The sequence below is a fragment of the Athene noctua genome, chromosome 2 (genome assembly GCF_965140245.1).
Source record: "Athene noctua chromosome 2, bAthNoc1.hap1.1, whole genome shotgun sequence".
Taxonomy (NCBI): Eukaryota; Metazoa; Chordata; class Aves; order Strigiformes; family Strigidae; genus Athene; species Athene noctua.
In genome coordinates this window covers 130,596,830-130,616,756 of record NC_134038.1, presented here as the reverse complement: position 1 = coordinate 130,616,756, position 19,927 = coordinate 130,596,830, and the positions used below count along the sequence as shown (strand labels likewise).

At 37.0% G+C, this 19,927-nt stretch overlaps 1 protein-coding gene across 4 annotated transcripts in view; it reads left to right on the top strand.

The window, feature by feature from the left end:
* SLC25A13 (solute carrier family 25 member 13) overlaps positions 1-19,927 on the top strand; it is a 102,985-nt gene that overhangs the window by 50,242 nt on the left and 32,816 nt on the right. For all 4 annotated transcript variants that reach the window (XM_074900319.1, XM_074900320.1, XM_074900318.1 and 1 more), the window contains 8 exons: positions 127-266; positions 6,865-7,011; positions 8,570-8,708; positions 9,540-9,633; positions 9,821-9,905; positions 12,093-12,177; positions 12,634-12,792; positions 19,568-19,620. In XM_074900319.1, the coding sequence (XP_074756420.1) occupies positions 127-266; positions 6,865-7,011; positions 8,570-8,708; positions 9,540-9,633; positions 9,821-9,905; positions 12,093-12,177; positions 12,634-12,792; positions 19,568-19,620 (902 nt within the window). The remainder of the gene's footprint in view (positions 1-126; positions 267-6,864; positions 7,012-8,569; positions 8,709-9,539; positions 9,634-9,820; positions 9,906-12,092; positions 12,178-12,633; positions 12,793-19,567; positions 19,621-19,927) is intronic.

Genomic DNA, 19,927 nt, shown 5'->3' with positions numbered 1-19,927 from the left:
GTTTTACAATATGTTACTAATTTATATGAAGAGTATTGCTTTACTGTTAGAAAATGTCATATTTGTTTATATGCTTGTCTCTGTTGTTATTTTATTATTAAATTAACATTTTTATTTTCTTCCCAGAGGATGCTAAGCAAGTTTTTGGCCAGACCACGATTCATCAGCACATTCCTTTTAACTGGAATTCGGAGTTCGTACAGCTGCATTTTGGAAAGGATAGAAAAAGGCACCTAACATATGCGGAGTTCACCCAGTTTTTACTGGTGAGCCTAATACAATACAGTTTATCAAGAGTAGTAAGAAGGATGCAAGAATCAAAGTATTTGCGCACTTGCCAAATACTACACTGGTAGGAAAGTTGAAAGATAAACCAAGTGTAGCTTTTACAGAGTGCTGGGCTTTAACAGTGTGTTGATAAATAAAATTCCCTTATGGTAAAAGTGCTGATTCAGGCTATTTTTTTCCTATTGTTTTTGGCACCTGTGTGCAGAAGGCAATCTTTTCTACACTGTTGGGTAGACAGAGGCATGAAATTAAAAACCTAGAGCTCTGAAAATTATCTGTGTATTTAAATCCATGCGTCAAAGAATGTTAAGTAACAGTATCGAACATTTTGGACCCAGTTGCCAGACTGGTATTAAGTACTTTTGTCTGTAAATGGCATGTTTACCAAACGTATATTTAATTCAGTGCTGATATCCTATAAAGATGTTTTGCTGCAAGCCCTTTCCACACACTTCTTTTCTTTTGACATTTTTAGAATGAAGAGTATCTCAGATAAGGAAATGCTACTTAGCTTTGCTTGTGGTATATAGAGAATATAATACTCTGTTTTGGAAGGAATTCTTGGCTATTCGTACTTTGGGGTACTTTGTTACAGAAAGTATAATAAATGTGCTGATAGAAAAATAAACAGATTATCTGCATTTCAGCAGTACAGTTAAAAATAGTCTTCAGTAGAAGTGATCCTTGAAGTGATGAAACACGTGAGTTTCTTATTTGTATTCCTTCTGAATACTTAATGCCTGTATTAGTATTTACACTAGAGAGTTTTAAAATGGGAATCTGATTCAAGACTGCAAGGTTTCTTTTTTTCTTGTTTACACAAGTATGTTAGTTCACAGTAGGGGGTGGTATCATTTTGATGAGGAATAATTAAGATAATGCTATTGAGACAAATGTTTTAAATTGACTTTGTAGAACAGAGCCTAATTAACTTTGTATGAAGAGGACGTCGGGTATCACATGATTAAATTGTATTCCCTTAGGTTTTGTATTGACTGTTGTAACTCCTAAGCAGCTAGGACATAAACCAGTTCTGTGACAGAATAGTGAACTAGAACCTCTTTTGGATAAAAATGCAGATGTATTACTTGATTAGGAAAAAATGCCTCTGGCCACATTTTCTGGTGTTCTAGTACTTCCTTCCAACTACGGAATAAGCCCTGGATATATATCCTGATTTTGGTGGATTAAAATCACAGTCTTAGTAGAGTACCGATCCTGTTCGCCTTATGTGTCTGTTTGTTTAGAGATCTGAGGAAAACCTGAAGAAAAACCCAGAATGAAAAAAGGGACAGTTTTTGCCAAAAAGGGGCAAGGAGGGGGAGCAGTGACAGAGGTTAGAGCCACAGACATAGAACAGCCTGTAACCTCATAGCTGGGTATTTGGAATATTTGAGTTTGTTCTTTGTGTCTTTGGGTTCTTTTGTGGTTTTTCTTTGAATTAGGAAAAGCAAGACGCAAAAGGCAGTTTTCTAACTTTGGAGACAGGTCCTAACTACTAGGCTTTCTTATCCTGTGGAGGGGTGATTCTCTTTTCTTGTCTGAAAGGATTTTTCTTGGATGTGATTATATTCTGGGGAGAATTTTACTTGGTTTTGGGGTGTCTTGCCTCTGCCTTTTTTTTTTTTTTTTTTAACTGGTTCTACTGCAAAAGTGAATCTTAGCTAGTTGCAGTGCAGAGTAAAAGGTTGTGTTGGAACACGTCAGTAGTCCTCATGAGCCAGACAGCCCTTCTGGTGTTGATCCATATAGGACGGAAAGAAGGAGGAATTGCATAAACCTGGAGAATAAGGATGGCTATTCTGGGTGTCCTCTAGAGAGGTGAGATTTGAAAAAAGTTCTAATAAAGATGGTGTCAGCACTGGTGGAGGTAGCAAGGGCTTTCAAATAAATTAATTGTCCTAAGACTCTGCTGAAGCTGTCTGCTATCAGCACACTCTGTTAGGATGCTCAGTCAGTCACAGTAATTGGGTACATCTGTTTATCCACTTTCTAGAACTGTAAATCTTTGAAACACCTAAGTTTTTCTGCTGATTCTTGACTTGCAGCATTGTATTATAGCTACCGAAGTTTGGGCACAGAAATGACTTTCAGCACAAATTGGAGAGTTAGTGTTCACAGACATAGAAGTCTTCTTTTAAGCTCTGTAACCTTTGGTACTCAGCCTTTCCTTCGACATTCTGCCTGTGCGTGAGTCAGTCTCCTTAGTCTGATGTCTAGACCTTGGACCTTAGACAGCAGGAGACCACAGTGGATACCAAATTACCTTTCTGCATTCCTGATGTGTGAATGCTCTTTACATTGCATTTAACATGGACCAGATGGTTCTGTAAGGCGCTTCAGGTATTGCTTTGAAAGTACAATGCAATTTACAACTTTTAATGAAACAATCCAGCTATATTCAAATTCATTCATGTTGGCTCCTATTATGCCACATAAAGTTGTTACATATTCATTATCTGTCACAGCATTTGGGCTAATCATAACTTCTGGCAAAGCTGAAGGTACATGAAAAATAACATTAGTATATTTTATCCATGCACACGATGGATCTCTTCTGGCTTTAAATAAGAAGAGTTTATATGGGATTCTGAATATTTATATCCTGCCAGCACTTTTTTGTCTGCAGTAACAGAGATGCCCAAAAGTATAGCCTCCAAACTGCTTGTCTCTAACACAGTTAACAATCCATTTGCATCAACCTGGAGCTCAAGGTGTGTTGTTTTACCTTGCTTCTCATTTTGCTAGCTTAAAATTAGGTCATATATCTACACTATGTATCTGTTTGGGTATGGTCATGTTCCATCATTGCTTAAGTGGCAAGTCTGCTTCACAAAGAGCAACATTGGCCCCTTTCTCAGTGTGTAAATCTATTCCACAGGATGAATTTTAACATATGCTTATATGTGGGCCTGGTAAATCCATTTCCACATTGTCTGGGAATTTATTTGTGCCCAGCATATTAGTTGATGAAGTAGTACTCTTTATAATTGAACCCTGGGATCTACTCCAGTGGAAAGGATTGTACTGTGTCTGATGACTTGTAGATCCACTGGGATGGAACCCAAACATAAATTTCTATCTAAGGGGAAAGTAAAGAAGCTTTTAATGAGCTATAAGTGAAAGCTGAGGTAAAATCTCTAGATAGGAAATAATTTCATGAAAATTCTGGTGCCAGCGTGCCTGCCGTGATGTGCAAATTAATTTTTCACTAAGTCTTATGCTACCTGGGGGAATTCTGGACTTCCAGCATCAAGGGAGAAGCTTGTTTTGTAAGTGTATCTAAGTTTACAGAAAGTCTAGTTGGAAATGGTTCATTAGGATATGTAATTTATATTGCAAAGCAATGAGGATTGTATTTCTTTAAACTTAATCTGTCTAGGTAAACAATATTGGACTGAAATAGGTGAAACAGTAAAAATTATTGCAAGTCAGCATCTCTAAACTACAACTTTGCTTTAGTGTTTTCCAGTTTATTTTTAAGGTTATTTTTTATATTAGCTGCATGTACACAGCATAGGCAATGTTACAAACATCTCAAAGATTTCTGTGAAGAATTTGTAGTAGCTACTGAGCCTCATTTTGAAACATAATCATGCTGTGAGATGTCTCAGCTTTCAGGCTTGGAGACTAAGGGAATAGGTAGCCTTTCTTTTGAGTTAAACACTTCATGGAGTTTATTATATTGTTATGCAATGTACAGTCTTTAAAGAAGTGACATCTGTCTGTTTTTCTTGTGACAGACTTTATAGGTGAAATTTAGTTTTGAGGCTAAGTGTGTTACCATGTAATGATCTGATCTGCATGTTCTTGTATCCCATGTCACCACCATGGTCATGGTTTGGGAATGTCGTGTGATTGAAGGCCCCTATGCTTTTTTCTGCTCAGTGCAACTGGAAAAATGTGTAGCACAGCTCAAAATAACTGTAGCCTAAAAAGACCCTACCTTTCTGAGAAGGTGGGATGAATCTTCTCCATCTATTTGAACTGTGCTTAAACCATTCCATTTCTGAACTAAGGAGGAGGTGCAAATAGGGAGCTCCAGGAGACTGACATCATCCTATTCAAGAGTTTTGTCTTTCTGTCTATCTACGGCCAAGTGGCTCTTTCCTAGCTGACAAGAACGTGGGCAAATGGCAGCACTGAGTCCTTGACCATGTGTTTAACCAAGTGGGATAATTCTTTTCTCTAGTGGGTTCCACAGGTATGAAGAAGATTAAAGGGAATCAAGGAGAGGATGGGGTGTTTTCGCTTGTACTCAGCTGTAGTACTAACAGCTTTTTTGCAATTAGCTGAGTGATGACAAGAAACATGCTCTTAAGGTACCTCTCTGGAACATGAGTCCTGCTTTGCTTCTGTGGCTGAGACACCACTGTCAGCCAAGGTGTCACCAGTGGTATACACACCTCCAAACTTGCTGATGGGTGTACACAGATGGTAATAGACTGGACTGCTCCAAGTGGTGCCCAGGTTTTTTACTGCATTTTAGTACTGGATTCTGCCAGCACTACACTGCCAGCAGTTTCAGTGTTAAAACAAATTCAATGAGAAGGAGAAGAAAGCAACATTCACAGTTTCCCATGTAATCTTTCTGCTAAATTAAACTTATTTTTTCTTTGCTGGTGTTGCCACTTAAAACAAACATTTTTGTTAATTTGTTCATACCTGTCCACCTGTCAGGTAGTGAGTAGGGATACAAGAGTTATTATACTTAACTTCTCTTCAGAGCTCTCTGCCTCCTGAGAAGCTGCCTGTCTCAAGTTTTTTTGTATTCTTGTGCTCCTCCCACTGTAAATCTCCCAAAATTGCTTGCTTCCAAATTTCTGTTGAAATTATAGTCACAATTGGTGTGAAGCAAGAGCTTACATGGCTGCATCCAGCCAGAGTGAATATTATTGCTGAATTATAACACCTCCACATAGGGGGCTGTAATGTAAAGGAAACGTGACAGAACTGGAATTGTAACAGTTCTAATTATAACCCCCACAAGCATTTCTCATTAAAAGCAGAAATTTCTGAATAATTCTGTGAGTGAAATGCAGTGTTGAAACAGTGATCAGTCGTTTCCCCCCCACCCCTTTCCTCCTTCTGCCTAATATATTAGGAGGTTTTAATCATACCTTTTGGGCCAGGGTACAGTGTTTTGATTAGAAATTAGGACTAAAAATTGGAGAGGTCAGGAGGCTGAAATGAAAAGACATGGTATGAGTGGCAGCATGCATCGGTGGCCATAGTGCAAGCTGAATGAGCAGAAGGAGGGATGGTGGCTGGACGCCTTCGGCAGGTCTGATCCTGTACTGGCTGAATTTGCCTTTCACTCTTCACTCTCTATTCCCTTGAATGCTGTGAGATAAATACCAACTTACAGGATATCCTGTTCACTGTGAATACATTGTGCTGATGATTCTTGTCTAGCCTGAGTCTTGGCTTAATACAACTTTTAAGGCATATATTTGCAAATATAATGGAATTAATATGGTAGTGTCATGGTCCACTGCAAAACTTGCTTAGTATTGCTGGCATACTTTTGCTCTGATTCCATTTTCTGAATAACTGATTCAGACTAAGTACTGTATTTCCAGTGAAAAAGTTTTTATAAGCCTTGAAATGTAAAGAGAGTACGTGGCGATGATTTCTTTTCCTCCGTTCAACAAAGAAGTATAGATTGGGAAGTCTTACTACATCACCAAAAAGTATTTCTGGTTTTAACAAACCTGTAGAACTGAGCAAAAAGTTCATATGTATTATCAAGTTACTATCTGTGCAGGATTGTTCCTTTTAAATGAAAAATAGTAAGAAAGTAGTCTAACAGTAATTCATGAATTAAGGGTGAAGGTCACAGTAAGGAAAGATACAGTTTTGAGAGATTAAATGCCTTTTTTTTTTTCTCCCCTTTTCTCTCAGGGATACATTTGAATCACAAAATGAGATTATCAGGTGGTTGCATCAGATAATGCTTGTGATTGATCTCTGCCTGTTACTACTGATGAAATATTGAGAACTGATCTTTAATCAGTCGCGATGCAAGGAGTTCTAAATTAAACTGCTGGTGTCTTTTGTAGACAAATAACTTTATGTTTTAAATGAGGATGCTTTTTGAGGGAATGCTTTCAAGATTAGTGGGTGTCTACGTGAAAATTTCTGATGATTGCATTGTCCTCGTTCAAGGAGTAGCAAACGCTTTTACAGAAAGTATTTTGACCTGCTGTGACACATGCAATAAACTGGATAATGCACATCAGGGAACACTTTAATGTTCATGAGTGGGAGATTACCTGCACTGTTGTGTTGATATGTGTCGTCCATTTCTTTGTTAAATGAATTGCATGACCTAATGTCCAGACAGCAGAGAAATCATGATGGTTGTCCTAGATACTGAGCTCAATCAATGATAGAGACCATGTATGCCAAGAAAAGGCTGAAAGTTACACATCCAGTATCCAATTAAAATTAGATTACATTTAGCTGTGTTTTATTAAGTATGAGATATACTGTAGGATTGCATTATATAAAACATTAATTATTAAGGTGATGATTTTGAACCTAACTTCGTTCTTTTTTTCCATATGTTTTCAGGAGATACAGTTAGAACATGCAAAGCAAGCTTTTGTGCAGAGAGACAATGCTCAGGCTGGAAGAGTCACAGCTATGGACTTCAGGGACATTATGGTCACTATCCGGCCACACATGCTGACACCATTTGTAGAAGAATGTCTAGTAGCTGTGAGTAGTTCTGGTATCCCAACTGGCAAAGACCTGGGATACAGACGTAGGATTCATTTTTTATGTACATTGACCACTATATATGGCATGTAGTCCAGTTTATGGATGCATATTTTAAAGTTTAGCAGTTATTATCTACACATATGAAATTTAACCCTTATTGCAGAATATCTTCCTGGTCTCCTGAGACAAAAGACTGAGCAGGTAGGTAGACTTTAGTAACAGCCTACAAATGTGGAGTTTGCCTGACTATTTCCAGTCTTTCCATCATAGTAGATGGTGTCACTCAACTATGTCAAAATGCCATTGCATCCCAATCAGGCAGTCATCCTCAAAGGACTTGTTTTGTAATGTCAATTCTAAGCTACTGAGTGTAATTTCCAAGCACCTGGGACAGTGTATGAACTGGAACATCACCTAAGGACATTCACTATATGTTAACTGATAACTGTTACTCTTGAATGTACATGTTTTTTCAGCTTGGAGTGGATAAATCAAATGAAATGCTATAGTTTGCAATTTCACTGAAGTAGAAAAATAAAGGTACATTCAGTTTTGACCACAGTTTCTAATCTTGGGAACTTGTAGCAGCACTTTTCCAAGTAATCCAAAGTCTGGCCATATCCAGATTTAAAGAAATCAGTTCTGCTTTGACTTGCAAGGGAGAATTCCAGGGAGATGTGTGAAGTGATGAGAATTGCAGACTTTGGGTAGAATATTGGAAGCATACAGCAAAAAACATTGCCAAAAGACTTTGGGACTGACAATGAGATCTGATACTTCTTTGATTCTCTCCCCAGTCTTGTTACCAGCTTTCCTGGGTCATATATTCCCTCATAAAACATAAGATTTGATTTTTAATTCTCCCTCAAGGTCAATTAAATTTTGACAAGTTTATGCATTATTTTCAGAAATTTGCTTGATCACCAATCTTATACTTTAAATAGGGAATTGATCCAATAATTCTTCTGTGTGCAGACTCAACACCACTTTAAAGTAAAGGTTTATGCTCAGTTCTCATTTGAGAATGAGTAACTGTTCCAACCTTATTGTTCCCATTTTGTTTGACTGCCTGATATAAGCCTGAGAGCTTACTGCTGGTTTTCCATGACTAGAAATGCCTATGAATTTAAATGTTTCAGTTGACCTTTTTCAGAACATGTTTTGATTTTGTTGCAATTTTCTGTGTAGTAATGTATTTTACATGTAGAAGTAGATTTCCTCATTACTAGAAGTAAGTCAACTTATGAAACATTTCCAACTGAAGCAGTACTGAAACTTAAACTTTGTAAATTACTACTGGTTTTGTTGTTATAATCCTGCATATGTATTTGTTTAGGTTTGTAGAGTGGAGAGTTTTACATTCTGGTCATGATTAGTTTCAGTAACATAAGAATCTTTCATAGTATTCTTTATTTTGCAGTTTTTTTCAAAAAAGCAAGCCTGTGCTACTGTTGCTCTTGTAAAGTAGCATTGTTTGAAAATCTTTATCTCAAGGTTTTTTGTAGTCTTGTAACAGTCTCCTTTCTCTTTTCTTCTTTTACTGTTTCTACTCTAGGCTGCTGGAGGTACCACTTCCCATCAGGTCAGCTTTTCCTATTTTAATGGATTTAATTCTCTTCTTAACAACATGGAGCTCATTAGAAAGATCTACAGTACTCTGGCTGGAAATAGAAAAGATGTGGAAGTCACTAAGGGTTGGTAGAAATATTTGCAGTCTGGAAGTTTCCTTGGGCATTTCGTTGGGGCGGGTGGAGGGAAAGACCTCATCTGTATGCTTTTAAATCAATAGGAGGGGGGGAAACCCTGCCTTGTTAGCATTCCTTGGTACACCACTCAGTTTTGTACACTCCTGTTGGAGTCCACCCTCCAGGTTTTTCATTTTGTTTCAATCAGAAAAAGGTCCTAGTAAACTGGCGGTGGGGGCAGGGTAAGTAAAGTATGTAAAGATATTTAAAAGTTTAAAAAACTTCCTAGGACTCCTGCCAAATTGGCAGCCTATTAAAGTGACCTTCAAGGGTAGTTGAAGAATTCCATAAACTTGTATTGGCGGCACAGTAAGCTGATCTACAAGCTTGGAACAAGATGTTATCTGCTATATCTAACCACTTTTATAGAGAATTCCCTGTGCAACGCCAAAGTTTCATTAATGTGGCCTACTGGGACTATGCATGAAAAGTTCCACATCTCTTGACTCCTGGGGTTTTTTTCTGTTTGCTTTTTATTTTATTTTTTTCCCTCTGACCTGCAACTGATTGATACCGTATGTCAAATATCCTAAATCCTGCTGATAGTGCTAAGCTTTAAGACCAGAGAGTTGTACTTATTTGCATGAAGGGTAGGCGATTTAAAACATATATTTATGTAGTGGCAGGAACACTTCTGTGGTGGGTCACTTTTATTCTCCTTCTGTCTCCCCCACCAGCATCTTCTACTTAATACTAAAATGAAAAACAATTCTGAGGTGCTCTGGATTATTTGTTATGGTTTGATTAGATTTTCTTTTCTGTATTTTTATTCTGTTGCAGAGGAGTTTGTTCTGGCAGCTCAGAAATTTGGTCAGGTTACACCCATGGAGGTTGACATCTTGTTTCAGTTAGCAGATCTGTATGAGCCACGGGGGTAAGTGGAGAATTATCTTTCCTCCTCTCTTTCCTTTCTTTTCCTTTCCCCTTCTTTCCTTCTTGAAAGGACTGGGAGGTGGTGTTGGGAAACAGGAGAGTGTAGTGTAGTGGCCATGTGCAGGTAACTTCTTGTGATCTGAAAACCCATCTGTGAGCAAATGCTAAGCTGAATTAATTTTTTTCAGGCGCATGACGTTAGCTGATATTGAAAGAATTGCTCCTCTGGAGGAAGGGACGTTGCCCTACAACCTAGCTGAGGCTCAGAGGCAGGTAAGAACAGAAGCCAGTGTGATTCTGTTATCTGCTTCCAGTGCCAGGTAAATAGACAGCCAGACTCCTTCTGTGTTGTCAGCTAAGTTGCTTTTCTCTTGCGTTCTTTAGTATCTGTGAGGAATACCTTCTTGTTAGAATTTATTTTTAACCCGTTGAATGTCCTCTCCATGTCTTCTCTGTGCCCTTTTCTCTTAGGCTGCATTTTGACAGATTAAGTGTAATTTACTTTGAAAAGATAAATTGTATATGAGTGTCATACAGCCATTCAGTAAATATTAGGTGTATACCTAATTAAGGTGTTTATGTTTTGTGATTCTGTTGCTCTCTGTTCTTTTTAATGAGGAATGAAGATTTCCTGCTTTGAATATGGATGGCAAATTCAGCATCTAGCCTATTAAAGGCAGCCCTTGTTCTGACCACCCGTGCACGTTCCTGACTTCACAGTATTCTCTGCATTGCCTTATGCTCTGCTGAATATCAAAATAGGAGAGATGTTGTTTAGTCTACCATCACAGTTTCAGTAAAAGCATTAATATTCTCTACATTTCCAAAAACTAAAGGATATTGACTTTCAGTGGTATAATAGCAAATAAACTTGTATTGTCTTTGAGGCAAAAAGAAATAGGGGTGTTCTTTAAATGTCAAACCTGTTTATCTTTTAGTTTTCATCTTATTTTAGGGTATCTTATATTTTCATTGACACAAGTTTCTATCCAGATAGATTGAAAACTAACCCTCTGTTTCTGTTTCTCTCTGTCTCTATTTTAAGGCAGTCTTAACTTTGTGTCTTATGAGGCTAAGGGTTTTTTTGTTGGGGTTTTTTTCCTGCTCTGGGTCTGTGCGGAGACGCCAGTTTGACCACAATGAGTTGATGCAGGCTACATTTTTAGGACTACCAGGCCATAAGCCAGGCCTCTGTGTGTGTGTGTACACATGTGTCTCTTCTGCTTCTCTTTCTTCTTCTCCTCCCTCCCCTATGTGTGAACACCCCCACCACTGCTGCAAGACAGTATCTGGGGTGGCGGTTTTCTTGTTTGTTTGAGCAGTGACTAAATGTTGACTATGCTGGGATGAATTCAAATGAGTTGGCTCCCGAAATCTCACCATCTATTCCTAGAAGACTCCTAAAAGAGTTAAAAGCATTTGCATTGGACTGAATATCAAGTAACTTAAGTTACAATAGGTGGCAGTAAAATGTAGCCAAAAGCACTGTTCTGAAATTAGCAGCTTCTTCAATTTTTGCTTTGGGACCACTGTCTGCTAGTATGATTTATGCCATTTTAAGAGGCTAGGACATATGAACCTGCATAAATCTTGCCATTTCTTCTGTATATGTGTCCTACCTTTTCATTTTTCCATCCAATTCCTTTGTGATGTTAGCTGCTTGATGCTGAGACTGAAAAGATTTTCAGCTACATTGATTCCATCCATTTATTTTCTGACCAACTCCAGCTACACTGGAATATTAGCTAATACCTGGACACATTTTCAGTAAGAGATGTATCCTTATTTTTATTTTTTCCTTTTACTTGTAGTATCCTAAAAAAAAAATATTACAAAAGGTGATCGTAAGTCTGGAAGGCTTAACACCTCTGCTGAACTTGTGTTTTCCTAATTCTTTTTTTTCATTAGAAATCAATTTTAAATCTGGAGCACTTCTGAAATTTGCTTTTCATTGGGTTAAATCTAGTACTCATAGACTGTAAGCAAAATGAAATAGTGGAGGTGCTTTATGAAACCTTATTTTCCTTTAGCTAATGTGTATGAACAATGCTTGCATACTTGTTTTGATAGCCTGAGAGGTAATACGTATACCTGGTTTTGGTGACAGTAGAAAGGAATTCCAAACTGGTGTTGCTTTTAGCTGTAAAAAACTAATGACTTAAGATACAATATGTGTGCCCTCATATGCACATTTAGACCATCAATTTTGGAGTTGTATAATTTTGTTGTAGCATCACTCTTTTTTTTCTTTGCTATTCCAATCTGAAGAAGCTACCTTATGTAGCACTTAGAAATCAGTGGAAAAGAAGTAATTGAAAACAAAATCTCCAGTATAATGTGGGATTTTTTGCAGGTATCTGTATACTTATATCTGTCTGTCCATGAGATATTCCCTCATGAAATATGAGGTTCTGATTCTTTTTCTTGTCTGTCTTTTTGTTTTAAATCCTGCCTTGACAGAAAGCTCCAGGCGATGTGTCTCGACCTATTCTCATCCAGATTGCAGAATCAGCCTACAGGTTTGCCCTTGGTTCAGTTGCTGGAGGTCAGTCATGGCTGAGCAAAAGAATGTTCATCTTCATTGTTTGAGTTTTTCCTTCTTTCTTCAGCCCTCCTTCCCCTTCTGCCTTTCACTTAAGTGTGGAAGACTTCTCAGTCTTTCCCTTGGAGCTGTGTCTAAGGGATGGGATGACTATAATATCAAAGGGGAAGGGGTTGGGGTCATCTGGTCTACAAGAGTTTTGGAATTTACAAGCCGTTGGAGTTTGCAGATGGTGTTGCTATCTGATTTGTCACCAAACCCATTTCAGAAGAATCGGATTAATAATGAGGTAGAGCCAGGAAGTGCTTTTGGTTAAAACTGTGGCAGGTAGTTTAATGTATCCACAATATATTGTGGAGAAAAAAGATACAACTTGAGATGCAAATTTGGAAGATGAGTTGCAATCAAACACTGCAAATGCCAAATCATGTTTTCTTATAGTTTGATTTTTATTTGCAGCTGTTGGAGCCACTGCAGTCTACCCAATTGATTTGGTAAAAACTCGAATGCAAAACCAGCGCTCTACAGGCTCTTTTGTGGGAGAACTTATGTATAAAAACAGCTTTGATTGCTTCAAGAAAGTGCTACGTTATGAAGGTTTCTTTGGGCTTTATAGAGGTAAGTTTAAAAGGTGGTATATACTAATGATAACATACTAATAAGAGTTCAGTGGGACTCTGGATTTTTGTAAAAGGCTTCAGTTTTGCTTGGATTGTGCTTTTGCTTCTACTCTGTTATAGGTTGAAGGGTTTGCAAACTTCTTGATAATTAAAACTTAATTTTAACGAGAACATTTCTGTAGGACCTTTCTGTCCTTTCCTTCATCATCTGAAATAGGGCAAGAACAGCTATTTCCTACAGTTAGTCAAGTTTTCATTTCCTTAGGAGTCCTTAGTACCAAGAATGTTTTGTCCTGTTTGGTAAGAAGTTAAATCATCCGGTTTTGTGGTTTTGTTTCAGTGTTCTTCCTGATCTGTTTTCTTTCTATTTAAAAACATGAAAATAGAGAAAATATGGCACCTTGTTATTAACCAGATCTCTTTTTGTGGTATCTTTTGTGACAGAAAGGTCTCTCTGAACCAGTTGCATGTGCTTCACTAATCATTGGGAATAGTCATCTTTATCAAGTTTTATGTATACCTCTTCTTAGCTTGTCACTGTTGAGTCAGCCAGAGAGATTAGCTGGGTTTCAACCCACTTAGCTTTATATATGTAACCAAAACACCCAAGTTAGGAAGTTAGCTGTTCTAAGCTCCCTTTGTAGTCAATGGAGAAAGCTCCAAAAGCTCATTTACTCTGTTCATGTTATAAATCTTCCTCATTTTGAGTATCTTAGGTAAGTGCCTGCAGTTAGATGGTAGCTTTTTTTTTAATTTGTCCTTGTCCCAGTTATGGCATCAGTGGTGGTAGTGCAGGTAACACAGAAGTAGCCATAAAGAATCATGAATTACTGCATGAGGCTGCAGTTCTTCTCTCTCACAGAGATAAAGCAAATAGTATTTCTGGTATCCCAGTTACTGAGATCTCTGTCCCTCTCTGCCTTATTCATTGTGGAGGATTTGAAACCTGTGTTGCTACTTATTTCATTTTTAGCTGGCTTGCTTAGAAACTTTTTTTAACTTTTGAAAATAAGTATATTGTAGTGACAGAAATTAATTGCTAAAAGCAGCTGAATCAGGAATGAAGAGTGGAGGATTTCAGTAAAATACTGTTATGATCTGGCAGAGCTATATATGCACCTGAAAAAGAAGTAAGTTTATAAAACAATGTGTGAAACAACATTAAAACTAAGTGGTGTAATACATCTACACTCTTTAACATATGACCTGAGTTACTGGAGGTTAGCTAAGTAGCTTATCCACAAAATACGGACTTTGTAATTATTTCAGCACAATTGCAGATGGGAAGGCTCTGTTATTATTGACTGAGTTTGAGGCAATTTTTCTGAGTGGGCCTGATAATTTAATAAAGAGTATTGACACGGTTTCTATTTCCTAAGAATTTATAGCAATCAGAATCGTCAAAAGTCCCAGTTAGTGACTAAAGAACAAAATGTATTCCTTGAAAATGTTTGTCTGCTTCTTTCAGGATCCTAAAAGAACAAATATTCAGAATTCCACTGTTTTCTGCTTCTGTCTTATTGAAACTCTGAAGTACAGTGATTTTTTTCACCTGGAAAAAAACCCCTTAGAAATGTCATAGATGTGTATACTTAACTCCATTTGTTTTGTTCTGTTTCTAGAGTGATTGTTTTTGTTGCCAAATTTGGGGAACTTTATGAACCTTCAGCAGTATAGCTTGTCCTTCTGTTCCCCATGCCCTTTACTATGTTTCAGTCTTCCAAGGAGTACTGAATAGTGAAATCTAAGTTTGGTGGAGCTGAACTTCTAAATCTAGTTCAATAATCTAATTTCTGGATTATAGAGTAGAAATGTGATGACAAAGAACACCATCATTTCAGAGGCAAACTGAGACCCGAATTTCTGCAGATTCTCTACTTAAAGGGCACTCCAATTTAACTTCTCTTTTTAAAAAGTCAAATAGAGAAAACTCCTTAAAAATGTGGAGCTTCCTCTGTGCAGTTCTCTTGGACTGTTGCTTGCTTTCTAAGGAGATGATGTTGGAGAAAGTTGAGCAACTGAGTGCAGAATGAAGTTTCTGGTTAAGCTTGAGAGGATAAGAAAATTTAAAAGGAACATATTATAAATTAGTATATTGACCCAGTTTAATGCAGTAAATGTACAGCATCTCATTCTAGTCTTAAATACTACACTAGGTAAAAAAAACTATAGAATACATTACTTTTTGCTGCTCATCAGTAAGTGGTATTCTTTCTTACACTGTGGTGCGTTCATAGTTAAGTAAATGTGAGGTTTTTTCCCCACTGGAGGAGGGAGTAGTCATTAGTAGAGTTCTCTTGATTAGCTGAATAGTGATGCAAACCTTATAAAAAACATATAGTAGAAATATTTGGAGCAGTGTTCTCTCTGTCATAATGCACTGCAAGAAAGCAAGTAGGAATTATAAAGCCTACTCTGAACTCAGCCATTTCAGATGATATTTTTAATACAAGGCACATATTTCCCTCCAGTGAAGTGAACTGATTTTTCGTTTTTCTATCATTATTTTATTCTAAACTTGAAAAGGGCAAAACCACCATGTTCTAACCCACCATCTCAGATAAGGATAAATTACACCATCTTGTGGATATAAAGAGAGTACTATATTTTCTTTAATGTCATTTTGGTTCTAAGGATAATCAGTGTTTCCATCAAGAAGATACTTCGATATTAAAAAAAAACCAAACATGATATAAACCCCTGTAGAATATGATATGCATTATTTGAATGCTGTGTTGTTAGATTAATTCTTTTTTTTTTTAAGACTATACATCTGGGATAAATTTGTCATCTGTCTCTTTCTCAGCATGGCTGAAAAGAATACTCATCTCATATACCTATAATTTACTGTTATGTCTACATTTATACCTGAAATATGTATTTAGAAGTGCACAGGTATTTATATATATGCAAATAAAAGAAAATTTTGTAAACTGTGATTTGTCAACATCTCTTCCAATTGATGAGGTTAGCTCCATTTCTTAATATTATTTTAATCAGAAGTCCATCTGATGAGTCACAGAATGCTTCACAGTCTTAAGCACTGCATTTAGCAGAGATTACTTCACCTATACTTGATAGAGATTTTATGGGAAACTTAAGTGCCAGAGATAAAATGTAGCTCCTGAAAATGTTCAGTAGCTGTGCTGTTAATGCCACTTCTCCTAGAGGATAAAAAAGGCAGGAAATGCTGCTGAAGACTGTCATCTGTGATCATTAGCTCTTAAGGAACTTGTTTTATTTCTTCTTGTGGGGTGCTTCTACACTGCAGTGACTCCACATGCCATCTAATCTTAGATTTTAATCATTCATTCATCATGCAACTTCAATATTACTGATGGATTCCCATGCTAATGATACAAGACTGACAGAAACTTTCCTCCGGAAGTATGTAATAAAGGGCCGGAGGTAAAAGCCTGTACTTATCCAAAGTTCTGTCAAAGCACAAAATCTTCAAGAAATACTCCACTTCCAGTCTGAGGAGCTGTGCTTGAACAACAACTGCTGGTCAGTTGTCCAATTTTTCATGTGAATCCTGTAATAGAAAAATTTGGCAGTATTCTGTTACCGCCTTTCTATTAGATGTCCAGATGGTTTCAAATATTTTACCTAGACTGAGCAACAAGTCCTTCAGTCAGTGAGTTTTTCTAATATGAAGGGACAGTGACGTCCAGTACAGTACAGTGTGAAACTGAAGTTTCACTGTTGGACATCTGAAAAAATACTTTGGCCAAATAAGATTTTATTTTACTCAATGCCATCACTACAGCTGTGCTATTGCTTGTGTATTCACAATGTATTTAGACTGCTTTCAGAAAGTAACTTGTATGACATTGCAAACTGAATGCAGCTCTTGGAGCTCTCATGCATATACCTTCACCTTCCCATAGAGTCCTACTATGGCAGTGTCAAATATGAAGTGGTACATGGTAATTGTTACTAAAAACCCTTGGATATATAAAAATGGGTTGAATAGCATGTTTGCTGTGTACTACACTAACAGGCTGCCTATGTGCAAAATGTTATTCTCTGATGGTATAAGAGGCGTACGTTTTTAAGACACTGTCAGACATTTCTAAGCCTGTCCTGCATCTGTGTATGTGTCATATTGCTGATCTGCTAATGCATAGTAACACTGAAGAATTCTCAGTGTGTCAGGATAACCCCAACAGAAAAATGTCATTTTCATATGTGTCCTTTGATGTGCTACTTTCTTCCAAATCTTACTATCTTTATCATGTTCAGAAATCTTTCAACAGTGTTTCAGGGCTCCCATCAAAATAATAAAGATAATTTAGTTTTGATGGTCATAACATATAGAATTCACAGGTATGTCTTATAGGTAGCTTTATTACATTGATATGAGAGCAGATGAAAAATCCCTCTATTTTCCTAAGCTGTTGGAGACAGTAGGCCTAGCTATAAAATGTAGTATTAAAATTAATGCTACCTTTTTTAGAATACTGTATGCTATCTTGCAGTACACATACACAGCATTATCTGTAACTATACTTTCAAAGCGCTTTTATACTATAAAATCACGTGTGAAATGAGAAAAATGCTCTGGGTTTTTGGTTGTTCAATTCAGGTTTTTTGGTGTTGGTGTTGGGTTTTTTTTGTAACCTATTCTATTTAATCTTTCTCTTCTACATTGAAGTTTTATGGAAAGTTTTTGAGTTGTAACAGTCCCATTCAGATTTGAGTGCAAAGGGAATGGACCGGAGGGGGGAAAAACCAACTTGTACTAAGATAAACAAGTTTTTCCTGTGTTTTTACAGGTGTCTTAGGAGATGAAAAATGGTAAAAAGGTCATCTTCAAATCAGTTTAGTGAAAATGAATTTGATTTGTCCTGCTTATGTTGCTCCAAAACTGGAGGCTCATACAGGTCTCCAACTGAACTATTTTTGTAACTTTATATTTTGATATTTTAGAGTGTCTTTTTGTATTTGGTATGATACAGCTTCAAAGTCATGTTATGTATGGCTTAGGTGTAGTAATATATGTGATTTTAAAATTAATGGTGTCCTGGTTCTTTTGGAATTACATACCTGTTTACAGACCTCCTCTAATTCTACTTGATTAGGTTTAGGGTCAGGTAGTGTGCGTGTAAAATATATGGGATTTTTTTAAATCTCTGAAGAGAGAAATTCATTAACCATAATGTCTATATGAAGCCACACGTGCCCTATAGCAAAATGTAAATGTCATAGCAGTTACAAAGATAATTTTGCCTGTATAAGGCTAAAACTGAAAAAATCCTTATGTTTTCTTCAGAGTGCTGCAGAAAATGTAGTATTTAATTACACAATTTTGTCTGTCTCAATGGTTTTTCATTGAAGGCTGGGATCAAGTCACCTTTGCAACTAAAACTGGTTGGGAAATCCAAATTCTGAAATTTAACTTACTCTATAGAATCTGTCTTTTTTCTGAACAACTGTATGTGAACATAGTGTTACTGTATTCTTTTGTTTGAGTATTAAGCCATATGATCATAATTCAACATAGCTGTCTGGGTAAATGTTAGGTGTATATGTACGTCAGCTGTATACACAATTTATTACTCTTTTTGAAACTTGAAAACCAAGAATGCTAATACAGGTGCAAAATTTTGAAGTCATTAATATATAAATATGGCTGGCCCTCCTGCTACCACAAGCCAAATGGTGTTATTCTCCATTGTCATTTTCTTATTAAGAGCATCAGTAGTAACCAGTATAAGCTGATGGATGGTAGCTGGGTGGAAAAATACACTAATCCAATGCGTATACTTTTTTTTTTCTTCCTCTTTGTTATTCTGATATTTAGCTCTTTGGAAGAATGCTTTTTGGCAAGTTAGCTCTTACAGGTGGAACCTTAATTGTTGTCTTTTCCCCAAAAAAATAAAATCATGGAGAGGTGAAAATGTCAGGCGTTGTAGAAAGTATCCAAAGGTGCTTCCTGAGCTACTAAAACAAACAGGGTCTTCGGGAGGAATTCTAGCTGAGGTGATTTTTCTCACATTTCTGAACGGTGTCCTCATTTCATTTTGCGGATGAAAGCTGGCAACACCATTCTAGCCTCAGGCTTAGCTGGTAAGCTTTGCATGTTTTTAGGTTATGTTGTCCAGAAGTTTACAAAATATCAACCATTCATTTCAAGCAAGTGAAGCTGCTAGTTGGAGATTCCCACTTACAGTTCTGTAGTGCATCACTTCTAACAAAATAGAATAGGAAATTCCATAGCAGGGAAGAAAGCAGCCTAACTTCCTTTCTTTTAAGAACTGGTGAGTTAGCTGGGCAGAGAGCTTAAGAATGCAGTCATACATGTTTTGAATGTTTTTCATTATTTTGAATCCTATCCTCTTGGGTCCTGCCACCTAATGTCATTTTTTTTGACAGAAAAAGGTACTGCACACGTGATTTTTGAAGTAGAAGCATTGTGCATCTCACAAAATTAATTAGAAACTTAACTTTTGTGTGAAGGTACTTAAGATAAATGTTAATTTAGCGCAGAGTACTGAAACACAGTCGGCAAATCTGTAGCAGTGTTTGAGCATGAAGTGAGCTAATGTCACAGATTTAAAAAAGCTAACGTATAGGCAGTGATAGCACTTGAAGTGGTAGCACAAAGTTTGTTCTCAAAATGGAATGTTTAAGTACTCATTAAATGTAAGAACACAAAATTGCTGTAAAAATTGCCCATTTCTAGGTGGTGATCTCTACATATATTTTTTTACTTGTTTAGTTAATACCAACTTACTCGATGCATTGAATTCTCTATTTCCATGCTACAGGTCTGTTACCGCAGCTATTAGGAGTAGCACCAGAGAAGGCCATAAAACTTACCGTAAGTTTGCAAATGGATTGTTTTCACACTTCTCCACATTGTAAGATCCATCTAATTACAATTAGTGTGTTAAGGATTTTTATTCTTAATGTGTCAGCATATTAAGAGTGTTAAGAGTGGTAGAGTGTTCCCCAGGGCTCAGTATTGGTGCCTGTTCTGTTTAATATTTTTATCAGTGATCTGGACGAGGCAATCAAGTGCACCCTTGGTAAGTTTGCAGATGACACTAAGCTGGGCAGGAGTGTTGATCAGCTTAAGGGTAGAAAGGTTCTACAGAGGGATCTGGACAGGCTGGATTGATGGGGTG